Raw genomic sequence first — 22808 nt, forward strand, 5'->3', positions numbered from 1 at the left:
TGGGATGGGAGGGCAGGAGTTGCCCCAGGGTGGGGGTGCGGTGATAAGGGGAGGGGGGCACTGCCCTAGAGTGGGGGCAATTATGAGGAGGGGGAGGAGGGTCCTGCCCCAGGCTGTGAAGAGGAGCGAGGGGGTCACAGCCCAGGATGGGCCAGCAGCGAGCAGGTGATTTCCCGATGTGGAGGGGCTCTTAGGAGGGGGAAGGGGCTTCTCTGCCCCAGGGGGAGGGGCTGGAAGGCCAATGCTGCTCCGAGCTGGTGAGGGCACTGCAGAATTCCTGGCATTCCCGTGGTCGGCATTGCGCTGATTCCTCACCACTGAGGGCCTGTTCTCTCTCTTCCAGGTCAGTGAATAATTTCCTGATGACCGGCCCGAAGGTAAGAGAAATCCCTTTGATCTGCACTTCGGATTCCAGTCAGTCCTCAGGGGCACCTCGTTCCTTTCCTCCACCTCCAGCCGCCTTGCTGGCCTCCCCACACAGCATGCCAGCCAGAGGGAACTTGGGGGAGGGTCGGGAGGAGATAAGGCTGCTTGTCCGGTGCCCATCACTGTGCTCTGGCCTGCGATCGGTTCTGCTCACAGGGAACACGGGCGTCTGTCTGGGGGGCCGGATCCCAGAGCTGTGCCCATGGACTCCAGGCTCTGGGGCCTCTAGCTCCCATGTAACCCAGGTTAGCTGGCTGTTCCCACAGGCCCCCCACTGCCTGGCCGCAGAGACAGGGTCCATTTGTCAACTGTTACAATGCCAGGCTCCCCCCCTGGAGAGCTAAGGGACATCAGGCACAGTCCCACCATGGGGGAGGGGTGGGGTCACCCGTCCTCAGGTGGGGCAGTCCCTTAGGCCTGGGATGAAGGGTGTTGCAATCTGGCCTGTAAGGACATGGGTCCTGGTGACACTAGAGTTACAGCCTGATGACCCACGGCATCACAACAGCATGACGTGAGGGCTTTGCCTTGAGCACAAGGCTCAGCGGGTGGCCCCGGAAGCAGTGTAGGGATGGGGAGAGGTGGATGAGGGTGGAGAAGATGATTCCTTTAGGCCAGACCCCTGCCCGGGCAACCAGTGGGGCGTTTGCACCAAGCAGGTATAAAAAGGTCACATCCGAACTCTCCACTCACTCACACAGGGGGTAGCGTTTCACATTCCCTTTGCACGGATGTAAATGAGGCTAGGGAGAATCAGGCCTTTGACACCAGCGTGAGCGGAGCCATCCCAGTCCGGATCCCTCATGTGAAGTATGGCAGTGTGGTCATTTACACCTCTGCCACGCGCTGAATGTCTGCATTTTGACACCACTTTGCACGTCGCAAGTTACAATACCTAGCTCTTTTCGTCTGCAGATCTCGAAGCACGTTACAAAGGAGGTCGGTATCATGATCCCTCATTTTACATGGAGGGAAACTGAGGCACAGGGAGAGGGATCTGGCTTGCCAAGATCGTATAGCACCCTGCTGGGAATAGAAGCCAGGTCTTCTGAGTCCCAGTGCTGTGCTCTATCCACTAGGCCCCATGGCACTAATGACTGCACATTATGTCAGCCTGTCTTTATGGATATGTCTACACTGCCACATAAACCCAAGGTTCAGATGTTAACCCCTCCTTCCATCCACACACAAATCGTGCTAACCCAGGCCTCAGACCAAGGATCCAAGTCTGAGTCAAGCCGGGACTGAGGGTTCAAGCCCTAATGCCGTGCAGCATAGATTCAGCCCCACTGAACTTGTGCTCTGGGAGTCTGCCAAAACTATCCCACAGACTGACTTCCTTCGTGCTCTGGGCAGTCAAGTTTTCCAACACTGCACCATGAACAGTGGGCTAGAGTGGCCACATCTGGGGAGGGCGCTAGGATGTCTGGGATATGGGTGGTTGACTTGGGCCCGCATAATGTAGTGTAGACAATGGAGCCCCAGCTTGGAACCCAGGTTTCAACAGTTGCTAACCTGGGGCTACAAAGGAGTGTAGACACTCGAGCCCTAGGTTAGCAAACCCAGGGGCTGCTAACTCGAGTTCTGCTAACGCTGGGCTTCCATCGCAGGGCAGCCAGATCCTGTTGGACAGATCCTCAGCTGGGGGACATTAGTGTCGCTCCATGGACTAGACACCAGCTGAGGATCCAGCTGTTCTGTCAGAGCAGAGCCAACGCTGTCTGGTCCCTCTGCTTCTGAGGATCCCTGATCCCTGGGGAGATGGGAAAGTTAGTTCATTGTCAATGCCTTTAGGCTGTGTTTCAGTAACACTGGAGGTGTCCATTGGGGGCAAACCCCATCCTGTGCTGGTCTGGAGAGGGCAAGAGCTGTCCTCTCTGGGGCTGGCCTACCGGTTCTTCCTGCCGCTTAGCTCCTCCCACATAACCCCCAAAGCTGAAATACAGACAACACCCAGCACCACACACTGTCAGCACCCAGTCACGCCACCAGCTGCTTAGCCTTACGACTCCCTGGGAGGCGGGTCAGGGTGATCATCCTCTTGCTACCCCTGGAAAATTCGAGGCACCAGGCACTGGCCCAAGGCCCCACTCATCTGGGAGTAGCACGGTGCAGTTCCTGGCTCCTGATCCTTTGTTCAGAGGGCGCCGCCTCCCGGTGAATATCCAGGTGCAAAACGGAGCTGTGGTTCCCAGGTGCTGCTGGGCTGTGCCGGAGCCCTGCCCGTGGGGGGCACACCTGTGCCAGGTGGTGCAGCCGCCCGAGGACACGTGGCCCTTTGTGACCCACTGCCCTCCCCGTGCAGGCGTATCTCATCTACTCCAGCAGCGTGGCGGCCGGGGCCCAGAGCGGCATTGAGGAGTGCAAATTCCAGTTCGCATGGGACCGCTGGAACTGCCCCGAGAGAGCGCTGCAGCTCTCCAGCCATGGCGGGCTGCGCAGTGGTAAGGAAAGCATTGGCTATAGCTCATGGGACCCCCTCGCCCCAGGTTAGAGCCCACAGGCCCCTGCTTGTCTTGAGGATTTCTTCGTCTCTCCCACTAGGCCCTCCCTCCCTTTTCTCTCGGGGAACATCCTTCCCAGGCCCTTTCCCCCGTGGCTGGCTCTGTCCTCTCTGCTCTCCCCATGGCTTGCCCTGGCATTGCTCTAGCGTGGTGTGTCCGGACCACGGCTGGCACAGTGGCATGGGGACATGGCAAACATCACCACAGCAGGGCTGTGTGCCTGCTGAGCCCCCACTTGGGCAAGGATGGGGTTGGGTTCAACAGACACACACACAGCTGGGGGAGGTTTCTACCCTCGGTGCCTGCCACCCCCTGTGAGGAGGAACTGAGACAAATCAGCTGAAAGCCCCTGTGGGAAGAGATGGCTAGAGCCAGCCCTGGCCTCTGTCCTTGGGACACGCGCAGGGATGGGGAGGTGGCTGGGTGAGTGGATACAGAGACTCAGAACAGGGCTGTGGGAGCTGGCTAAAGAGAAGCTCCTCCATGGCTCTGCTCTGGTGATCAGGCCGACAGGGCGGTCTTCCCCAGCGCAGCTTCCAGGGGGCTGAGGTCCAATCGCTGCCCAGTGCGGCTCTCCTGCCTCAGCACCGCTGCAGGGTAGGCGGGCGGGTTGCTGGGGCCTGCCAGAGCCTCCCATGGTGGGCAGGGAAATGGATCCCCCACTCCACCCCCTTCTCCTTCCCCCCAGCAACCAGCAGGAAATGCCTTTGCCCCAGACCTGACTCTTATAGATACCCACAAAAAGAAAAGGAGGACTTGTGGCACCTTAGAGACTAAAATTTATTTGAGCATAAGCTTTCGTGAGCTACAGCTCACTTCATCGGATGCATTCAGTGGAAAATACAGTAGGGAGATTTATATACGCAGAGAAACCTCATGTCTCTGTGTATATAAATCTCCCCACTGTATTTTCCACTGAATACATCTGATGAAGTGAGCTGTAGCTCACGAAAGCTTATGCTCAAATAAATTTGTTAGTCTCTAAGGTGCCACAAGTCCTCCTTTTATTTTTGCGGATACAGACTAACACGGCTGCTGCTCTGAAACCTGTCATAGATACCCACGTGGCTGCCAGGCCCCAGGGGACTGGGAATGGGCTACAGTAGAGCTGGCTCCTGGGGATTGGCACTAGGCTCACGGTCCAGACCCTGGGGGATCAGCAGCGGTCTAGAGAGCCAGAGCGTGGGGGTGGGGGTGTGGAAAATTGGCAATGAGCTAGCAGGCCTTTCTCTAGCTTGCCAGCTGAAATCCTGCCCCAGCTGGTCCTGGAGATGAGCCACATGTTGTTATCACCTGGGGCCCCCAGGGAAATTAGTTGATCATTTCAGCCCAGGTCCTAGTGCCCTGGTGCCAGCATCATAGTGGGCCCTGACTGGTCACCCTTTGCCATTGGTCCTAGCAGAGGCCATGACTCTGCACGGAAACAACCCTAGCGGTAAGTCCCTCCATCTCAAAGCAGAGGCATACTGGCAGGGCCATACGGGTGAGGCTCGCCCTGCTGGTCCCCATGCTGTGCCCTGTCCTGCAGTGCCCATGCTGTGCCCTGTCTGGGGACAAATGGCAGAGCTGCCGATCCCAGCACGTTTCCCCAGCACGACATCAACTGACGTTATTGTCTACAGTGGGATAGCCCTGGCAGGGCAGCATTTTGCCTTTTACTTTCCAAAGGGCCCCAGACAGGGAGGAAAAGAAACCAGGTTAACCCAATCCACATAGCCTCATCTCAGAGCCACAGCGACCTGCGTTTGGAATATTCTCTTCCCCTATGGCAGCAGCTGGCTCTGCTCCACACAGCCCATAGTGAAACCTTTAGCGCTTTCCCTCCCCGTGTGTTTGTGCCTGGCAGCAAACCGAGAGACAGCCTTTGTCCATGCCATCAGCTCGGCGGGCGTCATGTACACGCTGACACGGAACTGCAGCCTTGGGGACTTCGACAACTGCGGCTGTGATGACTCCCGCAACGGGCAGCTCGGTAAGAAGCAGATCAGCTGCAATTTGTGTGTCTCACCCCCTGGGTGTCTCTCCACTTCTCCCCTAGAGCCTGGAGAAACAGCTTCTTCCCTTGGTCCCCAGTGGCAAAAAGGCTCCAGAAAGAAAGTGTTCCAGGGCTGCACCCTCACCTGGTGCGAGCTGGCTTAGTTCTATGGAAGTCAATGGAGCCAAGTCAGTTCAGACCGGCCGAGGAGCTAGCCCTGAATTTATAGCTTTGTCCAACCCTTCCTTAATTTTCTTAACTCCCCCAAAAGAAAAATAAACACACACACAACCAGACCTGATTTTCCCCTCACATACACTGGTGTAAATCAGGAATAACTTCATTGAAGCCAATGGAGCAAGACCAGTGTAAAAATGAGGAGAGAATCAAGTTCCACAAGTCTAACCAGTCACAAACTCTGAGACCACTCACAAACCAGACACAGACACCTCACACACTCACCATGGTGGCTCAGTCATTGCCAGTTTGGCTTCATTGGCCAATAGATTTAAAAGTGGCCACAGATTTTTAAGTATGTTGGGTTGGTGCTGGTGGGGTGGTAGGACGACCAGCCTTCAGGACCACTGACATCTGAAAATTGACGTACTCAAAATTCAATGGCCACTTTTGAAACTTTTGGCCAAAGTGGCTTGCCAGAAATCACTCAGCATGTCAGAGCAGGGTAGGATATTAATGCTTAAAGCAGAAATTTATTATTAGGGCTGGTTAAAAAAATTTACCCTGAAAATGTTTTTTTGACGGAGAATTGGGTCATTGACAAAATTTGTTTTTTGCAAAGAAAAAGTGTCTGCTTTCCATGGAAAAGTTCAACTTTTTGTTGAAAAAATTGAATGCCTGAAAACTTAAAAAATCCTTTCAATTTTCAACCGAAAACCAAAATATGTCTAGTCTAAATGCTACCACAGTACCTCATGGGAGTTGTAATTTGGAAGCATCATGTTCCCATTCTTCTCTATGGACCAGGGTCCTCAGATAAACTTCATCTCCCATGATGAACCACGCCATGTGACTACCATGATACATGGCTTCCCCTTAACGACAGGGGAAAGTACTGCATCATGGGAGATGTAGTCCCACAAGGGAGTCCAGACCATGGAGGAGAATGGGCATGTGAAGCCCCTGAACTACAATTCCCATGAGGCACTGCAGCAGCATTTCAGAATAAAATATTTCAGTTTTTGATTTTTTTGCTCAGAAAACTCAAAATTTTCCATGGGAAAAATTCTGACCAGCTCTAGTTATCCTCCCCACACAAGGTTAGATGTATTTCTCTCCTTTTATTCTGGACTTTCTCACTCCTGCAGTCACACCATCTCCCTCTGTACATTGCAACTCAACCCTGTTACAAGCACCTTGGATCAATATGGATTCTTCAACCTCCATGTTATTTGCTGCATTAATTGTGACCGTTATTTTGCACTTTGTGGCATTATTTAGAAAGCTCAGTGGGAAAACCCTGCAGGAGAGTCACTCACAGAGGGCTCATGGGAGAGCATCACAGTGGAAGCCAAGCAGTTCCATAGGGAGCCCGTGCTCTATGGATTAACCCTTAGGAAGACACCAGGGTTAACCTCAGAGATTTTGGGAGGATCACACCAGCGAGACTCATGCACCATTCCACACTGAGTTGAGAGGAGCCCATGTTTGCTGAGTGCCCTGGTTGGTCACCAGCTTGGCAGCTGATGGGAATCCTTTCCATTCAATAAGAACCTTCCAGCCAAAACAGTTTCAAAATGCCATGCAAACCATAGGGCTGCTGATCACCCAATGCCAAGTGGCCACAAATCTGAGCCCATAGTCAGAAACTATGGAACTTTCCGCAAGAGGCACCTTCACTTCCACACCCGACTCTGGCCTCCCAGCGTGTGCATCCAGGAGGCTGTGGAAGCATGACTCTGCACTGCATAAAACACATGGTCCTGTGGTTATTAGTGCTCTCAGGGACTCCAGCTCATAGTGGCTTGTTTACAAGCACAACAGTGTTTTTTCAAGCGGGGCTCTCTCCAGCTCCCACACCCCCCCTATCCAAAAGGCTCTGCAGGCCAATTGTGGGCTCAGTGGCACCTGTGCAAGCTGATAGTCTTCAGAGGGTTTGCCCGGCTCTAGCTGAATGGAGTTTAGTAATCAAGCCCCAGCGGGGATTGACTCCAGCTCCCACCCTCTTAGATGTGCTGGCTGTGCAGGGCTGATGGGAGTCACGCTCAGTCATTCTACTCACTGAAGTCAGCAGATGCAATCCCAAACACACAGAGGGAGCAGACTGGCTGAATCAGGAGGCATTTCTGCATCCTTTGCAGAGCAGGATGTCTCAGTACATGGGGTTTGTACTGTTTATTCTAGTGCATTTTGTTTTTAAAAAGTCAAAAATAGTTAAAAGGCAGTAGATAGTCACACCCCTCTCAATAGTTTCTCTTTACTGATTGTTTAGTGGGGTGTCTCCAGACTCTATGCACCACACGTAGAGCCCACTTACTGGTAATGTGATCAGTCCTAGGTGGGGTTCAGACACAGCTAACCCTGGGACAACCAGATCTGTGAATAACTCCTGCTTATTATTGTAATGAGCTGGCAAAGGAGGGAGGGATAGCTCAGTGGTTTGAGCATTGGCTTGCTAAACGCAGGGGTGTGAGCTCAATCCTTGAGGGGGCCATTTAGGGATTTGGGGCAAAAATTGGGGATTGGCCCTGCTTTGAGCAGAGGGTTGGACTAGATGACCTCCTGACGTCCCTTCCAACCCCGAGATTCTATAATTACTGTGCACTATTGGCCCTGCTGGATGGACTCAGAGCTGCTTGATTGTATGTCATAGCCCCAGTACCACTCATGGAGATTCTCTGTAACTTCAGGTGAGAGTAGAAGGTTGTGCTTTTGGAGCTGGGCGTTGGAGTTACTACAAGGAGAAGAGAGGAGGAGGGATGCTCTCAACTAGAGGAGTTGAGTCACTGCCGGAGCAGCGCTTCGCAGTGGTTGTGGTATCGCTGGCCAGGTTCCTGTAGCGCCTCCTGCTGATGGTTGCTCTAGCCCCATCCTCTGCTCTGGGTTCCAGTCCAGGGACCCTGCAGTAAACAGCTATCTCTGCTCCTTCAGACAGGCTGCTATTTGCCTGGGCCGCTTCTTACCATCAAGCCGCATGTGCCAGTTCTCTGCCACCTGTGCTTAACACTGCCTCTCCTCTGGTTCCTGGGCCTCTGGCTTCTCTCTCGGCTCCTTCTTTCTCTCCTGGAAGGCTGCCTCCAAGTACTGCCTCTGTGCACCTGGCCCCCTTTCCAGGGCCCACCATAGGATTAATTCCATCCCTGTGGCCTTCTTCAATCAGCCTTCCCAGGAAGAGGGCGCTCCTGTCTCCTGAGGACCTCCCCTGGATCATACCTTTTGCTAGTTTCCACTGGCTGCTTTTATGAAGACACCCCAGCTCCTCCCCAGCTGGGTCTAATATCAAATCCAGCCTGACACCCCCTCTAGGTGCAGCAAGGTGGCCTGATGGCTCTCCTGCTCCTGAGAACCCCTGTGTGGGGTAGACACCCCATTGCAGACTCGGAGAGGGGAAAAGGGAAGAAGCAGAGAGGGGGCTGAAGGAAGTGAAATGAGGGGCTGGAGTAGCAACGGCCCCAACGGGGAGCTAATTTCCCCACTGCGTGAGGCTGAATGAGACAGTAAGGCACTGAATGAGGAATAATACGGACAAGTTTAGTTACTGCATAAAATCCCTAGTGTGTCCTTGCTTTTTGTGCCCCAGGCATTGGTGGGAGAGATGCTGTAGTAGTGAGGGGAGCCTGGATGCCTATTGTTTGTATCACAGCCACAATTCATAGTAGGACGTGGTGCTCTGTACTGAGGGAGCCTGACGCCTCTGCTCTGACCACCTAGCTGGGCGTTCGGGCTGTGCTCTCCCCTGCGGGACTCCCGATCCCAACCGTTCTGAGGAGATATGGGCCTGTCAAGGCTAGGGTTTGGAAAGTGTCCGCTCCCGCACTAACCAGCCTAGTGTAGACCCGGCAGCATAGGCGCTGACTTTTGGTTTTGCCAGTGGGTGCTTTTTAAAAGGTGTGTGTGCTGGGGTTTGAGGGGGAGGCTATTTTCAGCATATTTATACACTTCTTTCGTATTCTAGTTACTGAATGTGTCTATCATTGGTATCTTTACTATTTTAATAATGATTCAGTTGTTATGACCTACATACTTACATTATCATGAATTACAGTCTATTGAAATCATTGCAATCACCTACAAGCTGTCTTCACTAAATGTTCCAGGTTAAAGACATTATGTCTCTCTGTAGCTTTGTGGATGAAACTGTCAGCAATCTTATTTATATCTAGGTTCCCTGGTATTGTCTTGATGCACGTTAAGGACAGCTACATTATTCAGTTGCGTCTGTCCCATTGATGAGTGGAGATAATTTTTAAGTCTTTTGAAGCTGGAGAATGAGTTCAGGATGATACAGGCACAGTGAGAAGGATTATTATAAATTTGCAGTGTTCTGAAAACATAGTGCTTACAGAGTACTGAAAATGAGCCCAAGATCTCTTTCTTGAGTGGTAACAGCTAATTTAGGTACCATAATTTTGTATGTATAGATGGGATTTTATTTTGCCATATGCATTACTTTGCATTAATTATTGAATTTCATCTGCCATTGTGTTGCCCAGTCACCCAGTTTTGAGAGCTCCCTTTGTAACTCTTCGCAGTCTGCTTTGGACTTAACTATCATGAGTAATTTTGTACCATCTGCAAACTTTTCATCTCACTCTGTACCCCTTTTTTGCAGATCATTTATGAATATGTTGAACAGCACAAGTCCCAGTGCAAGCCCTTCGGGGACCCCACTATTTACTTCTCTTAACTGGGCCAGTTGTAAAGATTTAACACATGTTAAAGGCACGTGGTGACATCTACATTAGGCTGTTTACATATGTTAGCTAACACCTTCCAATTCCCGGGCTAGACAAGGCCAGCGCAACCTCCGGTGCTCGTGGCTGTTTTCCCGAGGGAGATCTCTCTCCATCTCACTTAGCGTCCAAACCTGGATGAAAATGGCGTCAGGCTGTGAGAGGAGAGAATCTGGAAGTGTGACCAGGCTGTGGGCTGGCTATGCCCCAGAGGTGGCACCCCAGCTGCTCCCCATCCCCTGGCAGAGCCATCTCACCCAGGGACCCGTGCCATGCTTTATCTCCCAGGGCCAGGCAGGCAGGGGCTGCCATGTGGGAGGCCCCTGGAACTGCCCATCTCGTGTCTCTCCACAGGGGGACAAGGCTGGCTGTGGGGTGGCTGCAGCGACAACGTGGGCTTTGGGGAGGCCATTTCCAAGCAGTTTGTGGATGCCCTGGAGACGGGACAGGATGCCAGAGCAGCCATGAACCTGCACAACAACGAAGCTGGCCGGAAGGTGAGCCCCCTTCTCTCCAACAGGCCCGTGGGAAGCGAGGGTTTTCCCCAGGCCCTCTGGTACCCGGTCTCTCACTGTGATAGTGATCAGCTGCCCTGGAGAAAGGCAGAAGAATGGATAGCAGGGCTGGGCCTGCGGAGCCAGGAGGGCATGAAGGGATGGCAGCTTTGGGGGGTCTGGGCGTGCAGCTGGAAATAGCCCCTGCTCAGCTGTCGGACGCTAGCGCTCAAGGTAGCTGCACCTCTGTTGAGCTCTAGTGTTGTCCCAGGGTGTGCGGGGCCTTGCACCAGTGAAGTTCAGTCTCACTAGTGATCGCTGGCCACTGATAGCTGGGGCGGCGTGCGCAATGGTTCTGCAGGTCTAAAGAGCCAGTCTCCCCAGCAGCAAAGACTCGACATCCGCCCTGGCCGATGAGCAGCTCGTGCGCCTCTGAGTTATATACTGAGCCACGTTATTGCACTTTTTTGTCCCTGAAGGTGCCAGTGCAACCCAGGTCTTCCCTAGGCAACTCCCAGCTCCCTTGGGTGGCGTCTCTCTCCCTGCCCTGGCCTTGTCTAGCCTGGGAAAACACATGGCGTGAAATCCCGGACCCACTGACATCCATAGCAAACTTCCCATTGGCTTCAGGCAGGTCAGGTTGCCTCTGCTGTGTTTGGCATTGGGGCCCCACCACATCTCGACTAAGATGAGGTTGAGCCAGCATTTTTTTCCCTTAATATGGCGGACAGCCGTGCTTCAAAAAGGTGTTGAGGGCTGGTAGGAAACCCCAAGGACAGCTCCCCCACACCCGGCTGACATGTTTTTAACCCCGACTCGCCTGTGTCTACACTGGGTGCTGCGAGGTGGCGAGCATCAGGCTCGTTAAAATGCACACAGCAACAGGTTTTCTAACAGGATGAGTTTCCCCCCTGGGGCCTCCGGGCACTCCCCAGAGGGTGAGAGAGTTCAGGCACTGGCTCACAACCATCTATTGGGACATGGCGCTGACAGCCCTGGGGGAAGGGGAAGAAGGGTGCCGATTAGGGACCTGATCCTGGCACTTCGTCTGCATGGGCACCACACCCATGTGCCTGCATGGCGCCATGGTGTAGTCAGTGGATGAAGTTACAGGATTAGGGCCTAGTGTAGCTGTGGACACAGAAGATCATCTCCTACTCCGGAGAAGCTCTACTGAGGAAAGCTGAAGAGGGAGTTTCCTTTCTGGAAGCAGCAGCAAAGTGTAGGAGCCATGCCTTCTGCGTTTCAGAAGGATTATCAAGTAATTGAGGTCCAGCCTTTAACCAGAAGAGAGGGAAGGGAGTTAACAAACGCTGATCCATTCAGCTTGGCTCTTTTCCTTGAAATGTAAATCTGCCCTGTCATGTTTGCAACCCAAACACAGCAGCCTGGTGCAGCGCTAGCAGGCAAACGGCCTTGCTAGCTGTAGAGGGAACCTGGCGCAGGCTAGCCTCACCAGCTGCACTGCAGGAAGTGGCGAATTGCCACCATAAAACGTGCAGCAGCGACAGCGACAGTTGCATTCAGCATTTGGTTTTGCAAATCCTTTCGGTCTTAATCCTCTGCTGGCCGGCTGGGGAGGGTTTGCGGTGTGCGTGCACACACACTGCAAATCACTCCATTCAGACACTGGGTGGAGACACGGGTAAATGTGTGTGTGGGGTTTGCTCCATATTTTTATCTCGACAACGCTCCTTTCACTAGAAAATGGCGAGCTCTCCTGGCAGCTGCCTCTGGGCGCAGTGGCTCCGGGGACGGTAATGCACCAGCACGCCAGAGCGTCCTGGCTGATGGGCCATTACATCCTCTCTGTCTCCTAGGCGGTGAAGGGGACCATGAAGCGGACCTGCAAGTGCCACGGTGTGTCGGGCAGCTGCACAACCCAGACCTGCTGGCTGCAGCTGCCCGAGTTCCGGGAGGTGGGCACGTACCTGAAGGAGAAGTACCACAAGGCCCTGAAAGTGGATCTGTTGCAAGGGGTGGGTAACAGTGCGGCCAGTCGGGGGGCCATCGCCGAGACCTTCAGCTCCATCTCCAAGAAGGAGCTGGTCCACTTGGAAGACTCCCCTGACTACTGCCTGGAGAACAAGACCCTGGGGCTGCTGGGGACCGAGGGCCGGGAGTGCCTCAAGCGGGGCAAGGCCCTGAGTCGGTGGGAGAAGCGGAGCTGCCGGCGGCTGTGTGGGGACTGCGGGCTGGCCGTGGAGGAGAGGCGGGCCGAGATGGTGTCCAGCTGCAACTGCAAGTTCCACTGGTGCTGCGCTGTGCGGTGCGAGCAGTGCCGAAAGCGGGTCACCAAGTACTTCTGCGTCCGCAAGGAGAAGCGGGAACGGAGCGGCGGCGGCGGGGCCACTCGCAAGCTCAAGAGGAAACCCTAACGTCATCTTGGTGCCTCGTCTCCTGTCCCCTGGCAGCGTTCCCTCCTGGCTCTGTTCTGTTCCCCAGCACAGCCCCAAGGAAGGCGTCGGCTCTTGGGCACTGTCCAGCCGGTGCGTGAAACAGTGCCTCTGGTGACGATGGCAGGCCACAGGCTGCTGACGGCAGGGCCTTGTCTGCACTGGGAAATGGCCCTCACTTCCAGCAATCTGTGGCCCACACCCCCAGCCCAGACAAAGCCAGCTGGGATTTGCACACCTAAATCCAGAGCCACACCCCTCCGACCTACCGTGTGGCGGGGGTGACTCTGGATTTACACTAGCAACACCAAGAACTAGCTAGTTAACACCAGATGGAAACACTGCTGTTCCAGTCGGTGTCCCGGGGCAAACACAGGGTTGGTATCGGGGAGCCTGAGCGCCCAAAGCTCGCCAGGTATGTGCACCAGACTACTAGATAGAGAGAGTGGCAATCAAAGCTGGGCCTGGGGAACAGTCCTGCAAACCTTGAGCCAATCAAGCCAGGTTGGATTTGGACAGCAGCACCGCAGGCTCGGAAACTGCGGGCCTTGTTTAATATTCCCTGTGGGTGGCTCCCAACGGTCAGAGGCATTTAAAAAAAAATCACTGCCTCTTCCATGTGGGGTGAAGGGAGAGAGAAGGGGTGCAACCATCCCCGGGTGAGAGAGCCCTCTGACGAGAGACCTTCCCGCCCCTGCTCCGCCCCTCCCCCTTTGCTCAGCTCTGCCATTCCTTACAGTGCACCGCAGTGTAAGTAAGCGCCTTAGCGGGGTGAGATTCCAGGGTGCCATTTGACCTGCCTAATCAGCTGCTGTCTGACTGCGTCCAGCCAGGGATCCCATGATTCGCGCTCTCATGCTCACACTCGCGTCAGGGCTCCCCGCCACGCTGGAGCGTTCCTCCCCCCTAAGGCTCTCACATGCTGCCCCAGGGAGGCTCCTCGACTGCTGCTCTCCAGCCCCGCCGCGCCTTCCCAAGGCTCTTCAAAGGAGGGTTTGAGCAGACGAGTGCTCCACCTCCCCGCATTTGCCAAGCACTCTTACGCCTCACACTAACTACTAAACCCTCCCCCCTAGGCTGAGAACACCGGTGGTAACTATTTAATGATGGTGTAAATAGGACAGTTGAGCACTTTGATGTTTAATTTATTGCACAGTGACTGTGATGTATACATAACAGTTTGCCTTGACACTGATTGTACATATGCTCCGGGCAAAGTGCGCCTTGTAAAGAGTTGGCTGATATGTCTCTGGTCCTAGCCAGGGGGTGAGGTGCGCTGAGTCAGCCGTGCAACGTGGGAGTTCACTGCCCCGGCACTGTGATTGAACGCTTTCCCGCAGGGCTGTGCCTTTGTCACCTGTTCTGCTGCAGTGGCCGCTGTTTGAAATCTCTTGTAGACTGATCAGGAGCCAGCCTAGCTAAATTACTGGCCAGTAGCTCTCTCCTGTAGCCATGTTTGTAAACCAATAGTCAATGCAATAAATCAGTAGCCAAGTGCTTGCAAAATGCTGGTGTGTCTAAGTCCTTGTGTTCTTTTCTTTCACTAGCAGCTGGATAGTTAATTGGGTGATTAGAGCTCTGGAGAGCAAAGTCCCTGTCTGGCCCTGCTTAGTGGATAACATGAGCAGCAGATGGACAAGCTTCCTCAGTACTGCTCCACCGCGTTCCCTCAGCCCTGCCCCAGAGAGGGTGAGAAGTCAGGCCGTGACCTCTGTTGTCAGGGAGCCAGACATGTTGTTGGTATTTGCGAGGTGGATACACTGGGATCCAGACTGAGGCCTGACAACTCATTTCACATGTGGGGGCCATTGGGCAGCTGTCTGAGAGTATTGACAGGTTTCAGAGTAGCAGCCGTGTTAGTCTGTATTCGCAAAAAGAAAAGGAGTACTTGTGGCACCTTAGAGACTAACAAATATATTTGAGCATAAGCTTTCGTGAGCTACAGCTCACTTCATCGGTTGCATTCAGTGGAAAATACAGTGGGGAGTTTTATATACACAGAGAACATGAAACAATGGGTGTTACCATACACACTGTAAGGAGAGTGATCAGGTAAGGAGAGCTATTACCAGCAGGAGCCGGGGGGGGGAGGAGAAAACCTTTCGTAGTGATAATCAAGGTGGGCCATATCCAGCAGTTCACAAGAACGTCTGTGGAACAGTGTGTGTGTGTGTGTGGGGGGGAAATAAACATGGGGAAATAGTTTTACTTTGTGTAATGACCCATCCACTCCCAGTCTCTATTCAAGCCTAAGTTAATTATATCCAGTTTGCAAATTAATTCCAATTCAGCAGTCTCTCGTTGGAGTCTGGTTTTGAAGTTTTTTTGTTGTAATATTGCTACTTTTAGGTCTGTAATCGAGTGACCAGGGAGATTGAAGTGTTCTCCGACTGGTTTTTGAATGTTATGATTCTTGATGTCTGATTTGTGTCCATTTATTCTTTTACATAGAGACTATCCGGTTTGATCAATGTACATGGCAGGTTAGTCTCTAAGGTGCCACAAGTACTCCTTTTCTGTTTGAGAGTAAAGACACTTGCTCTCTACCCTGCCAGCGTCTCTCAATCCTCTTCTACTTCAGTCTCCAGTGCCAGGCTCCCCTGCGCTGTGTGTGTGTGTGTGTGCATGGGTGGTGGGGATTAGTGCCCAGGCTGATGGGCATGGCTTGTGGTAGGGACACTTACAAACCGACTGAATCCCTCCACCTTATTTCATGGAACCCCCCCGGCAAATCCCCCAGCTGGGAAACCCAGGAGAGTGGGGCTGAGGATTCTTTGGGGCTAACTTGCCAGCGCACGTTCGTCCCGTTCAGTGCCTAGAGCAGCCCGGGTGCGGTTCAGGGACGGGGCTGGGCAATGGGAGGTTACCTCTGCCTGGACCTGACTGACTCCAGGCGGAGGCACGGGCTCATGTTTCCCGCTGGTGCTCGGGAGACCCTTCTATCATCCACCCTCTGAGGGCAGCAGCCCTGGCTGGGCTGTCGAAGATGCCAGGGAAGATCACAGTACAGCTGCCTGGTCGATGTCACCGTTCCCTGTTGGGTAGCCCTCCGATAGCCCCTCATTCGCCCCTTCTCCAGCATCAGTCTCTCAAGCCAGCGCAGCAGACAGACGGCCTGGGACAGCTGCTGTGGGAGGTGGTGCGAGCAGAGGAGCTCCCGTGCCACCTGTGGCTAGACACTGACAACGGGGCACCTGGCTGAGCGGGAAGCACAAAACGGGTCCTTTGCCTCCAACGCAGCACCTGCCAAGCAGCAATGGACAGACCCTGCCGGGGTGCCTCCAGCTGCTTACAGGTCATGCCGTGAGTGCCCAAGCGACCTCGGAAGAGATCACTTGGATCCAGACCAAGCTCTGCCTCCGTGGCAGCTGTGTTCCCTGGGGCGGGGGGCAAACAAACACCGAGTCTTCCCGGTGTGAGCTGCAGCTGGGCTCACGCGCTGAGCTCTGGAGACGTTGAGGGAGCTTTGAACTGCAGCCTGGGAACTGGCTCAATGTCCTCAGTGCCTGGGGAAGACCCATAGACAGGAACTGCGTCTGGTATTGGAGGAGATTGCCAATGCCATGTGATGGGATGTCAGGGGACAGCCCCTCTTAAAGCAACGGTCAGGCCTCGGTGTAGGAAACCAGCTGCTGAGACGGATGATCTCACCTACTACGGTCCTGTCTCAACTCACTGTTTTGAGGAAAAGTCATTGAGAAGGTTGTGCCAATGCATCTCGGCCAATAGCTGGCATTCCTGGCTGCCAGGCAAGCCGGCCTGAGACCTGGAGACTGGCGCAGTTTTGCTCACAGTGATCTCTCAGGGTGGGGCTACAGAGCAATGCGCAGTGTGACTGCAGTGCGTGTGCACGTCCCCGAGTTAGCTTTGGTGCAGCTCGCTTGAATAACACTAGCGGTGCAGCCGCCCCAGCGCGAGCAGCGACCCAGGCCAGCCGCCCACGTAGGCCCGCCCCAGACGCGAGGCATGGACCCAGGCGGCTAGCGCATGCCACTGCCCGGGCTGCTGCAGCTTCGCCAGCATTGTTAGTGAGCTAGGGTGGGTGTCTCTGCGCGTGCAGGCGTCCCTCGGACTCAGTCCCATTGGGCAGCTGCCTCCCATGCCGCTGACAGCGAAGTAGAGTCGTGTCCAGGGGGCAGGCGGGGCTGCTCAAGTGGCTTGAACCCCTTCCTCCCCCCCCATCCCGAAACAGCTCCAGTGGGAGGGGCTCAGCGTCGGCAGCCTGGGCCTGCTGCTCTTCAAGCCCGGCTGCCGGGCCTAGCTCCTGTCCCAGAGAAGGAGGCGAGGGGGGCAGAGCAAAGGGGATTGTGATGGGCTGGCTAGGGGAGGAGGAGGGTTCGTTCTGCTCCTGGCCCTGCCCCTGGAGCCCAGCGTGGGCGCATTTCAGAACTGGCAACACTGTCTTCGCTCGTTAGGTGCCTCCCCTCAGTGGGAGGGGCCCCAGGGTGTTCTAGACTAGCCGTGGGCAGCGCTCGGCCATCACAAATGCAACCACCTCGCGACAGCAGCCCCACGAGGCATTGTCCTGGGGAGGGAACTGGAGAATATAATTTCTCAGGCACCCGGAGGGAACACTCATCCTGGCCTATAGCACCCTGCAGCGATGAGCACACGGCGGCAAGACCTTGGGCTTAGGCCCAATATGCGAGGAAGCAAGAGTGCCTCTGAGCCATGGGAGCTGGGGGCTGTGAAGTCCCTTCTTGTCTCTCTCCTACATGCTGCAAGCAGGCAGGACCCCAGGAAGCTGTTTTCTCTCCATCAGATGGCCCCATTCACAAGAGGGGTAAACACCTCCATGTACTCCCCTCCAGTACCGTGCAGGGCCCCTACCACGCACAGGCTGACCTAATCTTCAGATATATAGCATGCTCCTCACCATGGTATCCAAATGGCTTCCACCATGCCCCTCCCCTCCTGGGGGTTGGCTGGCTCGGGGGCTGGGACTGGGGCATACAGATGGTCAGGGCCTAGGGTTACCATCTTTGAAATGCAAAAAAAACCTGGCACTCCCCTCCCCCACCAAGGCAAGCCCACTACAACCCCAACCCCCAGTCACAAGGCAACTCCACAACCCCACCTTCAGCAGCCACTGATAGTATCTAGACAGATATCATCTTCCTTTCCAAATGCAAATAGATGGGCATCATACCAAATGGACTGAAGGTGAAAAATCCATGGCTATCTACATACTGTCTAGCCAGAGAACACCCATAGATAAGATTGATAACATCGCACGTCTCCTCACTCTTGCGTGACTCAAACCCTCTCTTTCACATGTGCGGTGCGCTTGCGTGTTGGTAGGCAGCCAGCTGCTGTACGTTCAACGGTTTTGATCTGTTATCTCTTAAACGGTGGCAGTGGGAACACGGCAGGATCTTTATCTGGACACAGACGCTTTTACCATTAGCTACCCCCCTGCCTTGTGGTAATAATGCAAATCTTTAGACCCATGTAACACCCCCATCCTCCTCCGGGCAGATTAAATTAATTTTCTGGACACTGGCAAATCCATAAAAAAAGCTGGCCAGGCCGGTCAAATACCAGTCAGGTGGTAACCCTCAGTACCCAGTCATTGGTTCAAACCCACCCCAGGTCTCTGCTAGCCAAGAGTCACAAGACAAGGGTGGGTTTCAGAGCACCAGCCGTGTTAGCCTGTTAGTCTGACAAGGGTGGTCATTGGTGTAGGCCCTGGCTGGACTGGAAGCCTGGCCAGCAGACCCAGGAGAGCAGGTCCAGTTCCTGGCTCTGCCCCAGACTCCCTGTGTGACAAAGCAACCTCCCCGTGCCTCCATTTATGGCCAGCGTTATGCAGTAGGCCCTTCTGACTTGGGCCTCTCCAGAGCCCCCCCCCCACACACACACACTGGGGTGTTAGCTCACAGAGTAAATGCCTTGGGCCAGCGCCTGAGCTGGTGTCAGTGGCCAGCATCCCACTCACCTCACGGAGCCCTGGCCACTGCCACCAGCTGAGCACCAGGGCCTGTGCATTTCCCATTCCAAAGCCTCAGACAATGCCCTGGATTCCTCCCAGCACCACCACTATATTTCGACCTCCTTCCCAGCCCCGCTTAGACGCAGGGCCCCTGCCCGCTTTGCCGAAGTGTCATTGCTCTGCATTAGCAGCCTCTGCTCCCACCCCCCTCTCCTCAGCAGGTGAGCTCTCCCAGACCCTGCGGGGATGGCCACACAGCCCGCGGCAGCCAGGCCCCGAGCCTGGGGCGATGGACTCGGGCTGCCATGCTGTGCCGACCTCGGGGCTCAGGCTCTCAGGCCTGTGGGAGGGTGGGGGCCAGGGCCTGAGCGCCTGGCAGCAGCATCTCCCCAGCAAGATTTAGCGCAGGAGTCCGACCCCACAAGCCCGAGTCTGGGGCCAGAGGCTTACTGCTGCATGCTGCGTAGGTGCACCCGAAGGAGCTGGAGGGTTCAGGACTAGCCCAAGGGTCTGCAAGCCCCAGAGGGCTGCTTTCCCCCCTCCTGGCTGGAACTCTCTCTACATTTCCTCCGCTGCTCCGCCAGCGAAGGGAGAACGGGGAGCCGCGAGAGCTGCTACGCGCCCCCCTCCCCGCTTGCCTTGGAATGCACCAAGGCCAAGTCCACAGGGAACCGGACCCCTCTTTCACTGGCCGTATTATTCCCCACACAATTGGTGCCTCCAGGCTCTGGCCTTCCCCAGCGACTGCCATTCAGCACAGTGACACCTGTTGGCGAGGGGCAGCCCCATCTCCCCCTCCCCACCAAGGCCGAGCAGGCGGCCTGCTGGGAGCGCCACAGCCGGGGGGTCCAGCCCCCTCCGCCTGCCCCTTTCTGTGGAACGAAACACCAGCCCAGCAGCTGCACAGGGCACTGACCCACACAGCAGGCCTGGGGCGAGTCGGGCACAAGAAGCCCCAGCGGCAAAGGCAGCAGGCCATTGTGCCGCAGTATTGGATGCTTCCCCGTATTCATTGCGTTTTAATGAAGGTGCATTCCTTCGAGGAGAAATATTTACATTCGGCTTCCCAGGTGGTCACCTCTGCCCAGATGACACACAAACAGCTGCCTTCCAGGCCCAACCTCTTAACGGACAGGCACAGACGGGAACCAAATGCTAATAACTCCCCAAGCCAGCCCCTTTCCCCTCCCTTGCCCGGAGTCAATGGAAACCCCATTTCACATGCTAATCCCTGCCGTTCTCCACACAACACCTTTTCCGAAAGTGTTTGGGAAAAGTCCTTGTGGGGCGTTTTCAACTCCCCGCCGCTCGGATTCCTTCTTGTCTTAGGCCGCGGCCTCTGTGTGGGTCTCTCACTCCAGCCGAGCTGCTTACAAAAAATTTAAACAAAGACTTTGGAGTTCATCAGCCTCCCACTGAAATTCACAGCTGCTGAACAAACTAATCCCCTCTCCAGGCCTTTCTTCCTTTCAATGGGTTCTTGGCTTCAAAGACACTTTGGGAAAGGACTTTGCAAGGACTCACACTGCTCCTTCAATAGAAGTTAGTGCAAGTATTATCCTGCAAGCAAGTGGCTTTACAAACAAATACTGCCTAACAATCTCGCCTCCACCGTGCACATACACACAACCCTCGCCTGCAGACATGATGTGATCTACAGTGGGATTAGCATGTTCTGGGCCTTCGGGGCTCACATGCGGCCCCCTACTCTTTGGGAAGGCAGGCGCCCTTCTTTCAGAGTGGAACGCGCACTCCCTGTGCCGGGACGCTGCGGTACAGCCAGTGATGTGGGCGCCCACAGGTGGAGACGTGCAGCCAGGCAGCTGTAAACCCTTGGCCCTCACTACACCATCAGCCAACACCAGGCCAAGGGGAAGACCATAATGGAAACAGTTTAGTAGAGGCAGTGTGGCCCAGGGGCTAGAACACTAGACTTGGACTCTAAAAAACCCGGGTTCTATTACTCGCCTGCTGGGTGACCTTGGGCAAATCACTTTGCCTCACTTTCCCCATCTGTAAACAGAGATAATGATGAAAATGCCTTGAGCGCTCCACCTGGAAAGAGCCAGGTATTACATTATTAGCACAAACATGGCTACCCTGACTTAGAAGGAAAGGCACTAAGTGCTGTGACCAGCCTGCAAACGCTTGGAGGGAGGGGGTAAGTTCATGGGAGATTTGGCCTTTACTCTAGGATCTATGGGAAGAAGGGAAAAATTAAGCTTAATATTGGGGGAATCCCTGACAACAAGGGGTGCTGGGCTGTGGAAGAGCTTCTCCAGGGAAGACCATCACTGAAGCCCCATTGTCAGACTGCTCAGAGAGCCTTAGGAAGGGGCCTGGAGGGAATGCCCCATGGTGGCTCCAGGGGACGGCTGGACAGGCCAGGCCATCACTTTTCACAGCTGGGCAGGTCCCAGGATCTAGTATGTGTAGTTCAGGCTTTTGTGCTCACTTTTCCACTGGCTTGTTTAATGCCTGGGGGAGCCAAGTTGGGAGCTGAATTATTATTTGCATGAAATTAGAGCTAGAAGCACCAACTGAGATATGGCCCCATCTTGTTCTGGTCTTCACACACACAATGGGAGAGGGGGCCTGCTCCAAAGAGCGTCCAGGCTCACTGGCTGAACCAGCCAAAGGCTGGGAAAAAGAAAGGCTTATTCTGGCTCTTTTAGGGACGGGGAATCAGAGACACATGGGATTAAATGACTTGCCCAGGGTCACACACAGCCTCTGTGACAGCCAGGCATGGAACCTAGCTCCCCTGGGTGCCAGTCCACTGCCTTACGGTACAGTGCTTTTCTCTGTTGTTAGGGGGATGAGAGCGTGGGTTACGTCAGCCCCCAAATAGCATTAAAAAAGCCCAGTAAAATGGAAATGCAGATTGCAAACTATTCCCGCCCTTTCTCCACCGACTGCTCCTTTCAGCTTTGGTTAGCGCCCAGCGGCACAGGAATCCACAGCCCTTGTGCCAGCCAGCCTGAGGTGCCTGAAGTGGTTCAGTGCCTTGCAATTCTGTGAAACCCACATGCAAAGTGAACGTGAAGAGCAAAAACCAGTTTTGCAGTAAGAATAGTCTCAGCCGTCCACGTGCGCACACGCACACACACACGCAAACTCTCTCAAGTAAAAGACCCAGGGCTGAGGTTGAGCACCCATGACTCTGCTGCTCAGGCTCAATATGCCGAATCTAGTTCCCAAAATAGGAGACTCAGCTAAAGTGGTCAGGGGGACAAAGATGGTTCTGCTGCCTGCAGGCCGGGCGTATGATTCTGCAGGTGGGTGGAAGTAGGAAAGCCAGCTGGCGAGTCTGACCCAGCGCATAGTATAGCCAAGCTTTGGTTCGAGGGCTTAGTAGCGCCCAGGAAGGAGAAGCCAGGTTGCTAGCATGACTCAAACTCAAAATACTGAGGGAAACTAAAGCAGGGCTGTAAGATGAGAGACTGGTGTTGGTGAGGAATCCACTGAATGGGAGGGTTATTTTGCAGCATGAAAATAAGTGCCATGAAACATCCTGCCCCAGCACCCTTCTGCCCAAGTGCCCAGTGGATAAGCCCTCCCTCGTGGGACACGGGAGCAGGGTCAAAACCTCACTCTGCCTGATTGGGAGCAGAAACTTGTGCTTGAGCCTACTGCCGTGGAGACAAGGGGCCAGATCCTCAGCTGGTGTGACCTGGTGCAGCCCCACCGACACCTGTGAAGCAATGCAGAGGATCTCATACACAAGCTCAAAGCTTGCACAGTAATATACCTGGTGGTGCTCACTAGTGCAAAACCCCAAAGATCACTCTCTGCCCCAAACCAGCCCAGGCCCCCCAGCCTGGTGAGGACAGATGGTTTAATAGTGGAGGAGAGCACTCAGGGGACATGTGTTGTCTCTGTGCTACAACTCTAAGTGGTTTGTAACCAAGGCAGCCTGGGCTCCCAGCATGCCTGAGAAAACGCTGAAGCACAAACCCACAAGGGAAGCATCCAGTTTGCAGCAGTGCCCCAAACCAATAGCCAGCTGCAGAGCCAGGCTCTGCCCTTTGCCCCTGAAGGCAGAGATGACCCTCAAGCCCTGTTGAGACTGGCAGCTTCCCCAAAGGGATCTCTCTTCATAAGCAGCTGGGGGGGAGGGGGGGAAGAGACCCAGAGCCAAGGAATGAAATGCCAATTTCACAAAAAGCAG

At 54.6% G+C, this 22808-nt stretch overlaps 1 protein-coding gene across 1 annotated transcript; it reads left to right on the top strand.

Annotated features, from left to right (window-relative positions):
- Nucleotides 1-341: 341 nt before the first annotated feature.
- On the top strand, nt 342-12687 carry WNT8B (Wnt family member 8B). Its single transcript, XM_073354883.1, has 5 exons — nt 342-377; nt 2732-2870; nt 4777-4902; nt 10170-10312; nt 12130-12687. The coding sequence occupies exons 1-5, from the start codon at nt 363-365 to the stop codon at nt 12685-12687; spliced, it is 981 nt and encodes a 326-aa protein (XP_073210984.1). The 5' UTR covers nt 342-362.
- The last annotated feature ends 10121 nt before the right edge of the window (nt 12688-22808 follow it).

The sequence above is a fragment of the Lepidochelys kempii genome, chromosome 7 (genome assembly GCF_965140285.1).
Source record: "Lepidochelys kempii isolate rLepKem1 chromosome 7, rLepKem1.hap1, whole genome shotgun sequence".
NCBI classification, from domain to species: Eukaryota; Metazoa; Chordata; order Testudines; family Cheloniidae; genus Lepidochelys; species Lepidochelys kempii.

Bases quoted from the DNA above. Each gene is read 5' to 3' on its own strand.
- WNT8B (XM_073354883.1), top strand. The intron at 2,871-4,776 runs GTAAGGAAAGCA...TGTGCCTGGCAG, and splicing joins CCATGGCGGGCTGCGCAGTG to CAAACCGAGAGACAGCCTTT. The intron at 4,903-10,169 runs GTAAGAAGCAGA...GTCTCTCCACAG, and splicing joins CTCCCGCAACGGGCAGCTCG to GGGGACAAGGCTGGCTGTGG.